General features: G+C 38.7%; 6 protein-coding genes across 6 annotated transcripts; 4 read left to right on the forward strand and 2 right to left on the reverse strand.

Moving 5' to 3' along the window:
- Nucleotides 1-134: 134 nt before the first annotated feature.
- Nucleotides 135-1,693, forward strand: BDF20DRAFT_913381 (uncharacterized protein; the record flags this gene model as incomplete). The annotated part of the gene is made up of 4 exons (XM_053084061.1): nt 135-471; nt 549-867; nt 959-1,188; nt 1,275-1,693. The coding sequence occupies 4 exons, from the start codon at nt 135-137 to the stop codon at nt 1,691-1,693; spliced, it is 1,305 nt and encodes a 434-aa protein (XP_052935283.1).
- Nucleotides 1,694-1,950: 257 nt separating this feature from the next.
- Nucleotides 1,951-2,499, reverse strand: BDF20DRAFT_821766 (uncharacterized protein; the record flags this gene model as incomplete). The annotated part of the gene is made up of 2 exons (XM_053077634.1): nt 1,951-2,279; nt 2,349-2,499. 2 exons carry the CDS (start codon nt 2,497-2,499, stop codon nt 1,951-1,953), a joined length of 480 nt encoding a protein of 159 aa, XP_052935284.1.
- A 1,226-nt stretch (nt 2,500-3,725) lies between these two features.
- Nucleotides 3,726-4,341, forward strand: BDF20DRAFT_538059 (uncharacterized protein). The gene has a single exon (XM_053075696.1). It carries the CDS (start codon nt 3,969-3,971, stop codon nt 4,293-4,295), a length of 327 nt encoding a protein of 108 aa, XP_052935285.1. The 5' UTR covers nt 3,726-3,968; the 3' UTR covers nt 4,296-4,341.
- A 1,545-nt stretch (nt 4,342-5,886) lies between these two features.
- BDF20DRAFT_821536 (kinase C-like protein) lies at nt 5,887-7,425 on the forward strand (the record flags this gene model as incomplete). Its single annotated transcript, XM_053077619.1, has 7 exons — nt 5,887-5,958; nt 6,035-6,234; nt 6,310-6,435; nt 6,506-6,633; nt 6,713-6,801; nt 6,894-7,013; nt 7,096-7,425. Coding segments are annotated over 7 exons (1,065 nt in total), but the record flags the coding sequence as incomplete, so codon positions are not given.
- Nucleotides 7,426-10,009: 2,584 nt separating this feature from the next.
- On the forward strand, nt 10,010-12,569 carry BDF20DRAFT_835839 (uncharacterized protein; the record flags this gene model as incomplete). The annotated part of the gene is made up of 2 exons (XM_053078883.1): nt 10,010-10,364; nt 10,447-12,569. The coding sequence occupies 2 exons, from the start codon at nt 10,010-10,012 to the stop codon at nt 12,567-12,569; spliced, it is 2,478 nt and encodes an 825-aa protein (XP_052935287.1).
- Nucleotides 12,570-13,004: 435 nt separating this feature from the next.
- BDF20DRAFT_913385 (ArgJ family protein) lies at nt 13,005-14,468 on the reverse strand (the record flags this gene model as incomplete). Its single annotated transcript, XM_053084062.1, has 2 exons — nt 13,005-13,373; nt 13,461-14,468. 2 exons carry the CDS (start codon nt 14,466-14,468, stop codon nt 13,005-13,007), a joined length of 1,377 nt encoding a protein of 458 aa, XP_052935288.1.
- Between the last annotated feature and the right edge of the window lie 605 nt (nt 14,469-15,073).

Genomic DNA, 15,073 nt, shown 5'->3' on the forward strand with positions numbered 1-15,073 from the left:
AAATGGTTTATCCCAACTGCTGCTTCCCCTACGCGCATTTCCTACTAAAAAATGAAGCCCCTAACTTTTTCTTTTCTCAGAAGTGCAGAAATAAGGAGTTCTTTCAATGATAAAAAAAGAGACAACATAAATAAATGTTCAGGCCTCCAGTTGTGAATAGAAAATGTTTATTAGAGTTTGCCACCGTTGATTTAATAAAAGCATGTACATATTCCAGACTTAAATCACCAGTGAAAGTAAAGCATGGTCCACGGCTAGCTTATTATGGACAGCATAGCATAAAGAGATCATTCACCACGAGTCATGCCACATTTGTTAACAAGTCTCCTTCCTCAGCCACCTCCACAACAACCTTTACCTCCAACACAGCGACACCTTTACAAACAAACACCTCGAATAACACACAGTTGAATCCGTTTTCAAAACGAATCGTACCCCTACCAGCGAAAGTTGCCGGCATGAAACTGCGGTGTAAGTCTTTTCATCGGTTAGTCGGTCGAACATCAGGAACAAGAAGCAACTGACATGTTCACTTTTATCTGCACTAGGCACAGAATTCGATCGCAACGGTGTTGTCAAAACCACTGCTGGCGAATTTCTCAAATCAGATTTCTGTCAACGCCATTCACTCCTTCCGCGCGATTTACGAACTATTGATACCTATTCTGTCTACCAAAAGCCCACCATTCTAGTTCGTCATGAAGCCATTTTAGTGAATATTGCCCACTTAAAGGCATTGATCAAGAGTGATATGGTTGTTTTGTTTGATACCTACGGCTCGACCGATAGTTACAATCAAAGTATATTCATTTACGACCTACAGGATAGGCTAAGGTCGAATAAAGAGACATTGCCTTTTGAATTCAGGTAAGCATCTTTATGCTTGGCTTCTTTCTTATGTATGCGGACCGAGCAAATGATGGAATCCCTTTCCTCTTTTTGTGTCATTTTGTTTTAGGGCGCTTGAAGCAATTCTTATTTCAGTCACCTCTTCATTACAGTCAGAATTAGATATATTAGAAGAACCTGTCAACAAATTATTAAGCGACCTGGAAGATTTGGCAGACATAGAAGAATCAATGAGTGGCGATAAATTACGAGACTTGTTGCAATTTTCAAAGAAATTATCAAAGTTTGAACAAGATGCATTGTCTATTCGAGATGCTTTAGAGGAAGTCTTGGATAATGGTAAAAAGAATTGCAAAATGAGAGTCAAGCTACGGCTTTTGCCAGATGACTTACTGTTTGACAATGTATTGTGTTTCATCACGTAGACGATGATTTAGCAGCCATGTACTTGTCAGACAAAAAAGAAGGCAGGGAACGTGATGCAGAGGACCACGAAGAGGTAGAACTTTTACTGGAGGCTTATTACAAATTAACGGAAGAAATTGCAGCGAAAGCATCTACTTTGCGTCAACACATGCGATCCACAGAAGACATTGTTCAATTGATATTGGATGTTTCAAGAAATTCATTGATGTGGTATGATATTAGGCTAACGATCATCACGTTATCGGCGACTGTCGTCAGTGGTTGGGGAGCCCTTTTGGGTATGAATTTGAAGAATCATTTTGAAATGGATCCAACAGCTTTCTATTATGTATCAGGCTTTGCTGTTTTTACTGGCGCTTGTGCTTTCGGTGTTGCACTTCGGAAGTTACGGTCTCTAGCAAAATTGAATCTGAAGTAGAAAGATATAGATTCATCCAGAAGGAAAATAAAGGAGTATGTCTTATCCTTGTTTATTATACATATATGTTATACATAGCAGTTGATGATGTACCAAATGGCTACAGATATACATAGGGTGGGGTTCCTTTTTCTTGTTTTTTTTTTTTGAAAAAAAAAGAAAAGAAAAGTAGGGTGATTACAGAAAATAAGGGTACTAAAGAGCTCGTAAAAATGTAGACTGCATATTATCATCATCATCAATATTAGGCAGTAAAGTTAAATAGTTGTATTACGCACAACCAGTACAGGACAGGGGCATTCTTTAAGGCAGGCGTCAGATACAGAGCCCAGAAAAACACTCTTTACTGCACCTAAACCACGAGAACCTACAACGAGTAAGTCGACATTATGCGCTTTAGTGTAACGCGGCAATAAGGTCTTGGCATCACCCCATAAAATATGAACTTCGCTCGAGATATTCGCCTGTTGCAGTTGATGAGACATTGCCTCTAATCTCTCTCGTGCTGTTTTACCCTGAGGATGTTGCTCCGTAGCTTTGATTGCTTCGTTCACTCTGGAAGCCGTAGTCGATAGCATCGGTAATTCTTGGCCAGCATCGTGGGAGGAGTGCGCATTACCAGCAGACTCTCTTCGATGGAATAAACCAGCTTCACTTGAGCGTTGGACAGCTGATAAAAGGATGATATGATCGGTATTGGGACGAACGACATTTTTTACAGACCAATCAAACAGTTTTTTTGCATCTTCACTGCCATCATAAGCAATGGCGACACGACGTTTTTCCGTGATAGAAACAGAAGACATTGATTCAAAGTTATTTCAATTGATTATACCTTTTCAAAGTTAAAAACCTATTAATATGTTGTTTGTAAAAATGAATTGGGGATTTGAAGGAATAGAAAAAGGAAAGCTAAAATGAGCTGATTTATAAAGGATCTTGGATAATTCATGCAAATGCTCATTCTGGTGGAGTTTCATTTTTTCGATTTTTCAGCCTGCTTAGTTTTTTTTTCCCTCCCAGAATCCCTGGAACTCTCTAAAAATGAGGGGATTTGATCAACAGCCCATTCAATGCTGCAACAATATAGCACATAATGTTGTATTTTATACACAATGTCAACAAGCATTCATATCATGTAACAGCCCTGAAAGCAGTACACCAGTAAGTTGTTGCAGTTTATAAGAAAAAGACCTAAAGTATCTAACCTATTGTATCACCCATAAGGCATAAGAAAGTCTATCCCAGCTCTCCGTGGAAGGAGGGTGTTTAAGCTTGAAACAAAAAAAGAACTTTCTGTTGTCTTCCTAAACTTATTAAAATAAAATTATTATTAGATCAATAGACTTCTTATTGACGGTAGAAGACGAGCTTTAACAAACTTTCAGGACAAGAAAAACCCATTAACTGCGCTAGGTCGTCCATTACAATTGTCAACTAACAGGTTTCACATTAATTTGTAGTTAAAATTGTTGGCATAGCCTTTTTTTTGGGTGACAACTAATCAATGTATCAATGACAAAGAGCTTCATCAGCTGCATAATGAAGTTTATTAATAATTTTTCAGCCAACATGCTCTTGAAATGGACATTGTTCCTTCGGAGCTTGATAATAAGAATGAATAAAACAAAAAAAACATCATAAACTTACTCTACTTGACTCCTAATACCATATGTTGTTTTATTATGTTTTGGTTGTGTTTAATTTTTGCGTATGAAAACATTTCGAAAGCGCGAATAGGTATGATTTTTTTTGTGCAGCTCGACTTGCTGAACTCATTGCGGACCTGAGTTTATTGAGCGAGGGTGGGGATTGTCAGTTACAATTGATCTGACATACTCGATCTAAGCGAAAATTTATGATTAGCCACTATGTTATGTTTGTTATTTTCATATGCAACATTCTATCTCATTTTGCTTATATAAAGCGAACTGTGGTCTGCGTATAGGGGAATCACATCACTATTAAACGAAGCAGGACTTTTTTCCATTCCTTTTCCCTTTTTCTCTTATTATCTCGTTTACCCCCTCCCCATCATTGGCAGTTTATTGCTTGAATATATATTCATCTTGTAAGCTCATCATCCGCTACAAAGACAAGCAGTAGATGAATCACTAACTATTGCAAAAACCGATCTTTATCCTTTACATACTCTTGAAGAAGGCTCGTTTAAACCCTCTTACATTCTACCTCCCCATCATCCGTTTTCAAAGCCAACAAAAGAACACTTTGACCGTCGGTACGACAGCGTAAATCTCCTGTTATTAACACCATCATGACGGAAGCCACCGATAATAATGAAAGCAGCAATGACCTCTTTGAGGACTATGAACGTACAGCTTACAATAAATACTCTAGCAACCATAAGAAGCAGTTTTTTAAAAACTTGGCCAACAAGAAACTGAGTGTAGCGGCAGCTGCAGAAAAGTCAAATGTCATTCCTAGGACGGCCTACTCATGGATCAAAAAGGAAGAGGAAGAACGCAAGAATCCCGCTATACTACAGATCATTGCAGAAAGGAAGCAGCGCTATGCTTATCGTCGTAGAAGGAAAGAAAATGCTACAAAGAACAACGGTAAGAGTGAAGAAAACAGTAGTTGAAGATATTTTGAATTAAAAAACTCTTCATTAACAACGTTTTGAGTGAATACGAATGACAAAGTCAACCATGCTACGGCAACACATTCTTTGAGTTATACGTATGCTGCGTCTGACATTGATACGGTAGCTAGTAACCCAAGACATGAAGATAAAGATGTTACTGCCACCACTGCTACTGCTGGAGAATTAGCAGAAGTAACTACACCTGTTTCGCCCATACCGATAGCCCTCATAGCACCTACTATTAGTAATAGAAAAAGAAAACCTCGTACAAACATCAACCGAGCACTACCAGAAAAAGCCACGTCCATCGCACTTACTACTACCGCCACTTCAGTCGCATTGACAGCAAATGCCGAAACAAATGGTAATCTAGGTGTAAAGAGTGCTTCCCCTTGGGCGAACAGTCCTATCACTGCTGTTATAACGAGCCCTGCTTCCGTTATTGACTCTTCGTTTATTGCAGGAGCAATCGATTGCAATAGCGTAAGCCATAGTCATAGTAGCACTCGCAACAATGCTGAGGCCTCTGTGCAGCATTATACTTATGATATTCACCACCAACAACATTTAGCCTTACCACCTATTACAACAGTTATGACAACCCCTACCTCTGCTACTTCACCGTCGAGCGCTCATAGCAAAGGTAAAATGGTAGTCACTCTTGAGAAAGGCGATTATGGCAGCAAAGGCAGTCAGGAAACCACGCTTGATCGTAACGTCTCCCAAGATGAATTGTCGCTAAACTACTCTCACAAAGACTCGTCTTCTGCCCTTATCACTTCCCATTCCTTTTATTCTGAACCATCTACTACTACAACGCTAGCTAAAGACACAGAGATCACTGGGCCTTTGAGCTCTGTCATTAACACTGATTTGCTGAGCGAGGAATTGGTAAGAAGAAGAAGAATCGTTAGTCTACAACAAAGAGCCTTGAAGCAAGAGCAAGAAAGAATTCGGTTATTGGAGCAGTTGATTCGTCTAGGTTGAAACACTTCTCTCCTTTTACTTGCACTTGTGCTGCCTTTTAACAATAATACTGCAACATCTGTTATGACAGAAAACGTCAGGAACTTTCGCACATTATGAATATATCTTTATTAAGGGCAGAACATTGAAATGGAAGAACTATGCTATAAATCATGAAACAATAGGGAACACTACTGTATTTTTCCCCTGTCCTACCAAACACAAATGACCACCTCTTTTTCGAATGATGTCTCTAAAATGTGTCAAGCCATTTAATTGTAACCAATGATGTTGCTCAATTGTGGCACTTGGTTTTTATTGATATCATTTGTTTATAGAAATTGACTGTTGCAACACAATATGTCAAGACGATGATTTCTTGATTTCTTTCAATCTTTCTGACTGTTTACACAGTGAATCATTTTTAAATTTGACAGTTCCCTATCATTTACTACTACCTATCAAAATTCGTTTCTTTTCAGGTTTATTAGCGACTGCCCTAGGTGGCAGCAACAATCGTCTGGAGATTCAAGACGAGAGGAAGGGTATGATTGCTCCATTGAGCACGGGGGGGGCAAACAAAGGAGTGATCAGTCAATGAGCAAGTTTTTGACAGGGCATTATGCTTCTTAAAGTTGTTTCTCTTTCACAATTTAGACTCATGCGAGTGATTGGCAGAGGTGCTTTTGGAAAGGTGATTTTTTAAAAAAGACGGAAATAACGAAACCCAGAAAGGATTGATTCAACCCGTCTATTGCTTTCAACCAAAGGTTCGAATAGTCGAGCACCGAGAGTCTCGAAAATTATACGCTTTAAAATATATAGACAAAGAAGAATGCATCCGACTGGACGCTGTCAAAAATATCATTCGGGAACGATATATTCTTGAAGAGTTGGACCACCCTTTCTTATGTCGTCTGCGTTTTGCATTTCAAGATAAGCATGTCATATATATGGTGACTGATTTAATGTAAAAAAAGGGAAAACATTCTGCTTAAAAACGGGAAGATGATTGCCCGTAATTGAACACTTCATTTCTATGTAGGCTCGGCGGGGACTTACATTTTCATTTATCACGGCAGACTCAATTTTCTGAAAATGTAATACGATTTTGGTTTGCTGAATTGGCTTCTGCAGTTAGATATCTGCACATGAAGGGGGTTGTACACAGGTGAGGCAACCCTATTCAACCAGCATATGCAATGAGCAGACAATGATATTCACATTACTTTTGAAAATAGAGATATCAAGCCGCATAATATATTGATGGACGATCAGGGGCATGTTCATCTGGCCGACTTTAATATAGCGACTCATATTCAACCTCATAAATTATTGACATCTAACTCAGGGACAGGATATTACATGGGTAACGTAACATCGAATTCTATGAAACAGATGTGATCACACCAAACAAGCCCTTAATGACAGGTTTGTCCAAATGATAGCACCTGAAGTCTACAAAGGCGGTGGTTACAATGAAGCTGTTGACTGGTGGAGTCTAGGTGTAACTATGTACGAGTGTGTTTATCGCAAAGTAAGTGCGTATAACTTTAGAAAAAAGAAATTCGTTCTACGTCAACGGCAACTTGTTTGTAATGATTGACTTGATTTACTGTTACAAAGTAGAGACCGTTCGAATATGATAAAGCAGATGATCTACATTCTGCTATACGAAGAGGCCGTGTTCATTATCCAGTATTACCTGACCGTCCTATATCTGATGAGTGTCTTGCGGTGCTACAAGGGGTAAATCTCTCATTTACCACTTAGGAAAATCGAAAGAAACCTTAGAATAACTTCAACGCGTCAGATGTGCTTTCTTTTTTAGTTTCTAGAGTTGAATCCTAAAAAGCGTTTGGGGTACGGCGACCTTGGCTGGGCAGCAGTAGTACGACATCCCTTCTTTCGCTCCATCAACTGGATAAAGTTAGAAAGCAAATTATTAATACCGCCCTTTAAACCTGCTACAGGCAATAACTTTGATCTCACCTATGATCTGGAGGAGTTATTGTTAGAACCACCGCCTAGAACATTTCATACTTTAAAGCGTCATAATAAGAGCATGATGGCCAACAGCAAAGATAAGCTGGATTTATTGAGTAAAGAAGAAAGGGATCTATTGATGATAGAGGAAAAGTTTAAGCATTTTGACTTTACAATATTCGAAAAATATGAAGGCTTTAAAGACCCGGTAACGATGACAGTGGGAGATCCTCCAGAATGGGTTAAACCAGCTTTTGAAGGAGCAGATCAAGGTGATATTTTGCCCATTAAAAGAATTACAACCATACGAGGGCTTGACTATTCACAAAGTGAGTATGATGCTGTTCAGTCAATTGACCAGCAGCAGGAGTATGGTCATCTTCCATGGCGCGTGTCTGGCCGATCAGCTTCCGTTGGTAATTTAACCAGCAATAATAGCAATAATTATTTTCAGACGGTGCTTCAGCACGGCAACAGTAACGTGAATAGATATGATCCGTCGACGCTAGCAGCGAATCATCGGAAAAGGAGTAGTACAGGTACACTTAGAAAAGCAAGTACAGTAAGCCTGAACGTGATGGAACATTATCATCCCACTAATAATAGCCACCATGAGCTGTGTCTCAACTCAAAAGAGTCATCCACAAGCTTGAGTGAAGAATATGCTCTATCTTTACAAGGCTTACGGAAGAAACAAAGTACAAAAAGTTTTAGAGAACGTAGAGAACGAGACCGAAAGAGTTTACAAGCACACCACCAACAACAACAGCAGCAGCAAAAATGAGCTCCTTTGTGCCTTATTTTGTAATTGCTCACTAATGTATGTATCGTATTACTTGCTCATCACTGTTCGTAGCTTGATGAAATGTTTCAACTATTTGTTAATAGAAACCTGTTTGGCATCATTAAATTTATCCTGAATGAATGCTGCATCATGATATTTTTACATTGTCCTTTTTGTCATTAGAAGTAATTATTCATACTGTTAATATTGGTAATATACGTGATGTTGAGTTCGGAGCCAAAATCACGTTTCCTGCAAGTGCTAAAGTTGACTTCTTGTAAGGCAGAGAAGACAAGAGAAGGGAGAAAGTGAAGGCTAGGTCAAATGTATATAAATTTTTATTAAAGTCTCTCCAAAATAGAGTGATTGTGGACTATCTCTACGTATATCATTCAATCTTGTAATGTCACCATCAAACATGCAAAAGACTACTATCAGCCCTTGTATATTCATTGTATGCAATTCATACTGTTCAGACATAATACTAAACGATGCATTGGAGATAACCCTTCAAAGGTGTTCATCCTTCTACATTAAAAAATCAGACGTCTGATCAATCTGGTTATCGACAGCTGTTTCATAGTACTGTTCCAGTTTTGGCCTTTCGGAACATTTTCTTTTTTGAAATGATCGATGCTTGCAGACCTGCGCTTACAAACGAAGATTTAATTTTGATACCTTCTCTATTTATCATTTTTGCATTTTCATCACTTACCATGAAGTGGACGATTGAGAGGCGTTTTCTTCAGTATCAATGTTGTTTTCTCCGCACCATCCCACCCAGTTTCTTTGATTATGCAAAGCATTTTCGCGTAATTGAAATTAATTATCTTGGTTCGTGTCACCTCCAATTATGAGAATGGGCCCCGTGCGAGTTGAATACTAGAATATGCAAGCTGAATTTAGCAATGTCACAAGCAAACGACAGGAAAGAACTTTATGAAGGGAAGAAGGTAGTAATATTCCCACTTCCTGCCGACATCAAGTAGCGACTATCATTATAGCCTTTAGAAGCACAGAGGATATACTTCAATGAGAAATGTAAAACTGAATCCGTTTCTTAATCCTCTCTCCTTTTTCCCCGTATTACATGCTTTGAAATTTGCTACAAAAACAACAATACCCTTGCATAAATTAAACAGATTATCATATATATAAAGTCTTATTAGCAAAGTGTTTGAATTTGTAAAGCATAGGTTACAGTTCTTCATTACATAGTTGGATTCAAAAGTATGAACAAAGAACGTCAACTGCAGAATAAATTGGGCGAGGAATGAAAGAAGAAAGCAAACAGTAGCAGAAGAACACTGTTAGTTCAACTGTATATTTAAAGGGGATACGTAAGGAAGTGAAGGGGGAGGGTCTTAGTCTATGATAGCGATTTATCAGTCGATCCTCATCCATTCCACTAAGAAAAATACTATAACAAATAGACTGTTACAGATGAAGTACAAGCTATATGCAGTAACATGTTAAAACTGAATAAAAGCTAATCAGCAAATACGCATAATGATCGTCTATGTTTTTACTATGTTCCTTCTATGGACACAAATAAGAAAAAGAAAGGAAACAAAAAAATGTAGGCAAAGAAGAAAGGAAAGTGAATCAGGGAAAAAAAAAAAAAAAAAAAAAAAAATTAGAATCGCTGCGTGAAAAAAAAAAAAAAAAATAGTTTTTCATTTTATTTTTTTTTTTTTTTTTTTTTTTTTTTTCTCTTCACTATAAAAGAGACTCTTCCTTTCATTGCTTTTTCTTTTTATTTTTATTCTACTTTTTATTTCTTTTCTTGTCTTCAATTTTAACATAATTTGATATCTTCTAAACCTGCTTTTGATCGTGATATGGTTATCGCTTATTCTTAAGTCAAGCCTTCCGTTATCTCCCACCTCAACTTTGTTCATTAATTTCATTATCCCATTCTTTGTACATACTCTGATCCTATTCGAGAAACCATCCTTTTTCCAGAACCCATTTTATGTCAAGACCTAGAAAACAGCAGCAAAAATATCATCTGGGCCGCATTTCCAAAACTTCCTCTACTTCGCCTACATCTATTGATGACAATAGCACATCTGATGCTGATGATCATAGCTCTTCGAACAGCGACATTATTCGTTGCGTATGTGACGATTCAAGCGATGACGGCTTCATGATTCAATGTGAATTATGTGACGAGTGGCAGCATGGTCATTGCGTGAATATAAGGAAAAGCAACGTCCCCAAACATTATTATTGTTATCGTTGTGCCAGAAATTTCAACCATCCTACTGGTATGGCAAAACGTCGTAGAGCTGTATTCAATGGCGATGCTGCGGGTGCAGATAACAAAGGTATGAAAGACAGAACCAATAAAGACATTCAAGCATTATAAATACTTGATCAGTAATTAATACGCTATTTTCTTTTTTACAGGAAAGAAAAGATTTGTCAAACGTGATAAAGTCAAAAGTCTTGTTCTCAAAAAGAAACGAAACGACAGTGACAATGACAGTAGTGATAACAATAGTAAAAGTGGCAGTGATATTGACGAAAATGAAGCGGTTGCAAGCAAATCCGGTAAACTTACAGCAACGAAACGCAAGAAAAAATTTACTTTTCTACGTAAAAGTATCTTCAAGGAAAAGCTAGTAGAAGACTTGTTGATGGAAGTACATCGACAATGGATGGAGCTGAACAAGTCAATCAGGCACGGTGGACTGACCGGTGTTGGAATCCCCACTTCTTCAACGAAGGGACTCAACTCCATCGTTGTCATGGAAAGCAATTTGCTAACGCCAGCCATTCCCAAAACGTCTGTGCGACCTTTACGCAAAGCATTACGCGGTTCTTATTTTCAGCAACAACAACGGGAGCAAAAAATTCATCAAAATCCAGTTGCAAAGGGTATATTTGCAGACATTCATATACCTGAGAAGCGCTATCTAATGGAAGTGACAGGAGAGTTGATCAGAAAGTCTGAATACAAGAAAGATGTGGATAATCATTACGCTTTGCTGGGTACACCTTTACCGCGCGTCTTTTTCTATCAAGCTCTTGATATCTGTATAAATGCTCGGTTTGCCGGTAACGATGCTCGCTATATCCGTCGTTCTTGTTGTCCCAATGCAGAGATCAAAAGCATTATTCTGCCCAATGACAGTGATGATCAAACAATTCATATGGGCATTTATACAAGCGATGAAGTAAATCGTGGAGAAGAAATTACCATCGGCTGGAACTGGCATAAAGGCGTGTTAATGTGGCAAAAGAATAGGGAATTCCTACGAAGGAATTACAGAGTCAATATTGAAAAGTCAGAAAGGAAAGCCATCAGGGAAATTTTGGATTTCATTCAAGATAAATTCGGTGAATGTGCTTGTGAAGACAAAGATGAATGCTTGATCGAATCCTTGAAGGATCAACTTGAGGATATGGATGACAGCAAGGACGGCGAAATCGACGAATTTAAACAAGATAAAATCTCGGATAGTGAGGAGAAGCCACAGAAACTGACAGGAACTACTCAATCTATAGCCAACAAGCAACAACAACAACAACCTTCCCAGCGATCTCTTAAAAGATCAACTCCTCCTGTCATTCGAAAACCGCCAAAAAAGCCAACTCACATTCATACAACAACCAAAAAAGAAACACGTGCCACTGATATATTCTCTTCAAGCGATGAGTCCAATACGCCGACTTGGACAACGACTACAACATTAGCTACATTCAACACAGCAACTCTCACGAACGACACCATGGATACTGACATCAATCCAGGTAGTCCGCTTACCTCTTTTTCCAATATCGCTTCAGAGGTGGTTGTGAAGGAAGATGCGGCATTCAAAAGCGGCACAGACACTATCGTCAACACTTCTAACACCATGGCTCGTTTACCTTGTAAAAAACGTTGGCTACTCCATTATCTTGCCGAGAAAAAAAGAATAAAGACATCTACAACGCAGCAGCAACTTTCACCTGTTGTCCATAATGATATACCTCCTACAGACTCATCAGAATCGATGATTATACCAGTAACTGATAACACGAGCAATAATTTGTCTGATGTAGGTGAACTCAGCGACGGCACCAGTTCTGAATCTACGCTACCACTTGAAGACACCCCTACTTCACGTCATCTAGAGTTTAATACGAAACAATCTCATGGCAATACCACAACAACTACGACGGCTACAGCCACACAAACAGCATCCGCAAGCACTGTAAATAATACCACGACTATTACTTCCATAATGGCTACGACAACGAATAACACTTCAGCGCTCGATGCTTCAGAAATAATTCATCAAGAAGCTATTACAGCGGAAAGGGTTTCTATTGCTACAGACGACCATGACCATGTGCTTTCCAATGGAAATAGCAATCGCATCAATAGTATGGTTGAAACAAGGACAACAGAGTCAGATTCAACTACTACTTCCACCCAACAGCCCGTCGTAGCGAAACAAGCACCCAAGAAGCTTACCTTACAAGAGTATCTCAGCATGCGTCAGGCAAAGTTTTCCCCTGCTTCGACAAATGTGGAAGGAAAATAACCTACAGTAGATAAGTCAATAACCGATCAGTTTACTTTCATTCTATTTTGCTTTTCTTTTATTTAAAATATGTAGTACCCTACTATTATATCCTTTAATGTTTCTTCAAATGCCATGTATATATGTATACGATACCTCATTCAACTAACATCTACATGAATCCGCTCTTTTTACATTGTTTTCATTCGAATGTATAAAGGATTTATTTGCATCCTATTTTTACGTGTAAAAGCGTCATTGTGAATAGACGACGTTCTTGATCAAACCAAACGGTTTTAGTGAAGTAATGCTACAATGGCAAAGTGAAATAATCCAGGTACTATCACAAAGAACACTTATTGTGTCGTTCTTTTACCCATTGTGCTTAAATTTATACAGAATGTTGCAAATATTTATTCATAGCGTCCTGCCATATAAATGATCTCTTTTTTTGTTTTACGAACGATAGTCAGCATTAATACTAACATATTCATGGCTTAAATCACATGTCCAGAACTTAGTCTCACTCTTGCCTAATCCAAGGTCAACTTCGATTTGCAAATCTTCCATTTTCAAAATTTCTGCAGCTCTTTCTTCATCAACGGTTTCGGGCTCACCTTTCACCATGAGTTTCAAGTTCTCGCTGCCATCAGCAGGAACAAATGTGACACTGACTTTAGCAGGATCGAAATCCAATCCGCTGTGTCCGAGACTGGCGCATATTCTACCCCAGTTTGCATCCTGTCCGTACAACGCAGATTTGACCAACATAGAAGTTGAAATATGAGAGGCTGCTTTCTTGGCTAATTCAAATGATTCGCAGCCCTAGTTGTTTGTTTAATAAAAGAATCATCGTCAATGCTTGTTCATTCATGCTGGATAGGAAGGTTATTTTCTGTTTTGCCTTTTTACCTTGACATGAAGAGTAACAAACTTTGTTGCACCTTCACCGTCCCTGACTACTAATTGTGCCAACTCTGCCGCGAAAGAAGTCAACGTATCCCTAAATACTTCATAATCTCTTCCTTCTGTCTCTATCCTCACTTGACTTTGACCATTTGCCAACACAGAAATCGTGTCATTGGTACTCATGTCGCCGTCCACACTGATGGAATTGAAACTTCGGTCTACGGCGTGAGTTAATGCTTTCTTTAGCAAATCGGGTCTAACATAAGCGTCCGTGACCATGAATCCTAACAAAGTGGCCATGTTGGGATGGATCATGCCTGCACCTTTGGCAATACCAGCTATTCTGAAACTTTTCTCTTGGGAAGATTTGAATTCTCCACTTTTTAACTTGGGAAAAGTATCCGTGGTCATAAATGCTTCAGCTGCTTTCATCCAGCCTTCCTGATGATCGGCTGATAACTCTGTATAAGCATTGCGAATACCCCGTTCAACTTTTTCCATTGGTAGTGGCTGGCCGATGACGCCTGTTGACATAGTTAGGGCTGAATTTTTTTGTTGGACGAGTTCATCAACAATAGACCGCATTTTTTGAGCATCTAGCAAACCTTGCGATCCTGTCACAGCGTTAGCGCAGCCTGAATTTGTTACCACTGCATATATTTGATCGTTATTGAGAGAAAGTGTTTCTTTACTGACGATGACTGGAGCTGCTTGGAACTTATTCGTGGTGAAGACAGCTGCGGCTGTGCAGGGCGTATCAGACACAATTAAAGCAACATCTTTGTTTTTATTTTTCTTGATATTTGCAGCAACACCACTAGCGCGGAAGCCCATAGGGTATATGCCAGATTTAGGAATAAAGGACTGCTTACGAGTGCTAAGATGTTGATAGCTTGATTGTATTGATGTTGAAGAAAATCGCTTTGCGAGCCATTGCTTTGAGCAATTATGCTGTTGCTGCTGTTGGCAAAAGAGTTTACTATTGCGGACAATTTGGCTGGAACGAAGCATGCTTACTTTTATAGTAGACGAAAGAAAAAATTTCAAAAAACCTGAATGTAGGCCGGAAAGTGATATAGCACTGAGAACAAAAAAAAAAAGAAGAAAAAAAAAAAAAAAAGAAAAGACAGAGTAGTTGGTATTCTGTTGCTGTCAACTTTCTATAGAAGTGCAAAAGGTGCCCTGAAATTTCCGGGAGAGTATTTTTTAATTGTGATCTAACAACTGTGAGTTGCACTGACTCACTTTTGGTCGGTGAAACAAACCTAAAATCGATTTAACTATCGTGGTTAATTTTTCGTCAATATGTACTCTAATGAAAATCGTAGGGCAGCTCTTGCAAAGCTGAATCCTTTAATCAATATTAACCATATTGACATATTTTGGCTGTATAGTTCGGCGGAGAGGTCATTTGAAAATATCACTCATTGAAGGAAGAAGAGGAAGAACCCGAACATCTGCACTACACACACTTTCCTCCTCTATTTTTCATTGTTTGGTAACCAACTAAGTTTAAGTCTTGGCACATGGTTGAACTGTCTTTTTCAACTTGGAACATAGCTTCAAATTAAGCTGTTTTGAAAGCTAAGGTATCGAAAGAACAGACTTTGGCTTTC

This window comes from Mycotypha africana (genome assembly GCF_025528875.1).
Source record: "Mycotypha africana strain NRRL 2978 chromosome Unknown BDF20scaffold_6, whole genome shotgun sequence".
Taxonomy (NCBI): domain Eukaryota; kingdom Fungi; phylum Mucoromycota; class Mucoromycetes; order Mucorales; family Mycotyphaceae; genus Mycotypha; species Mycotypha africana.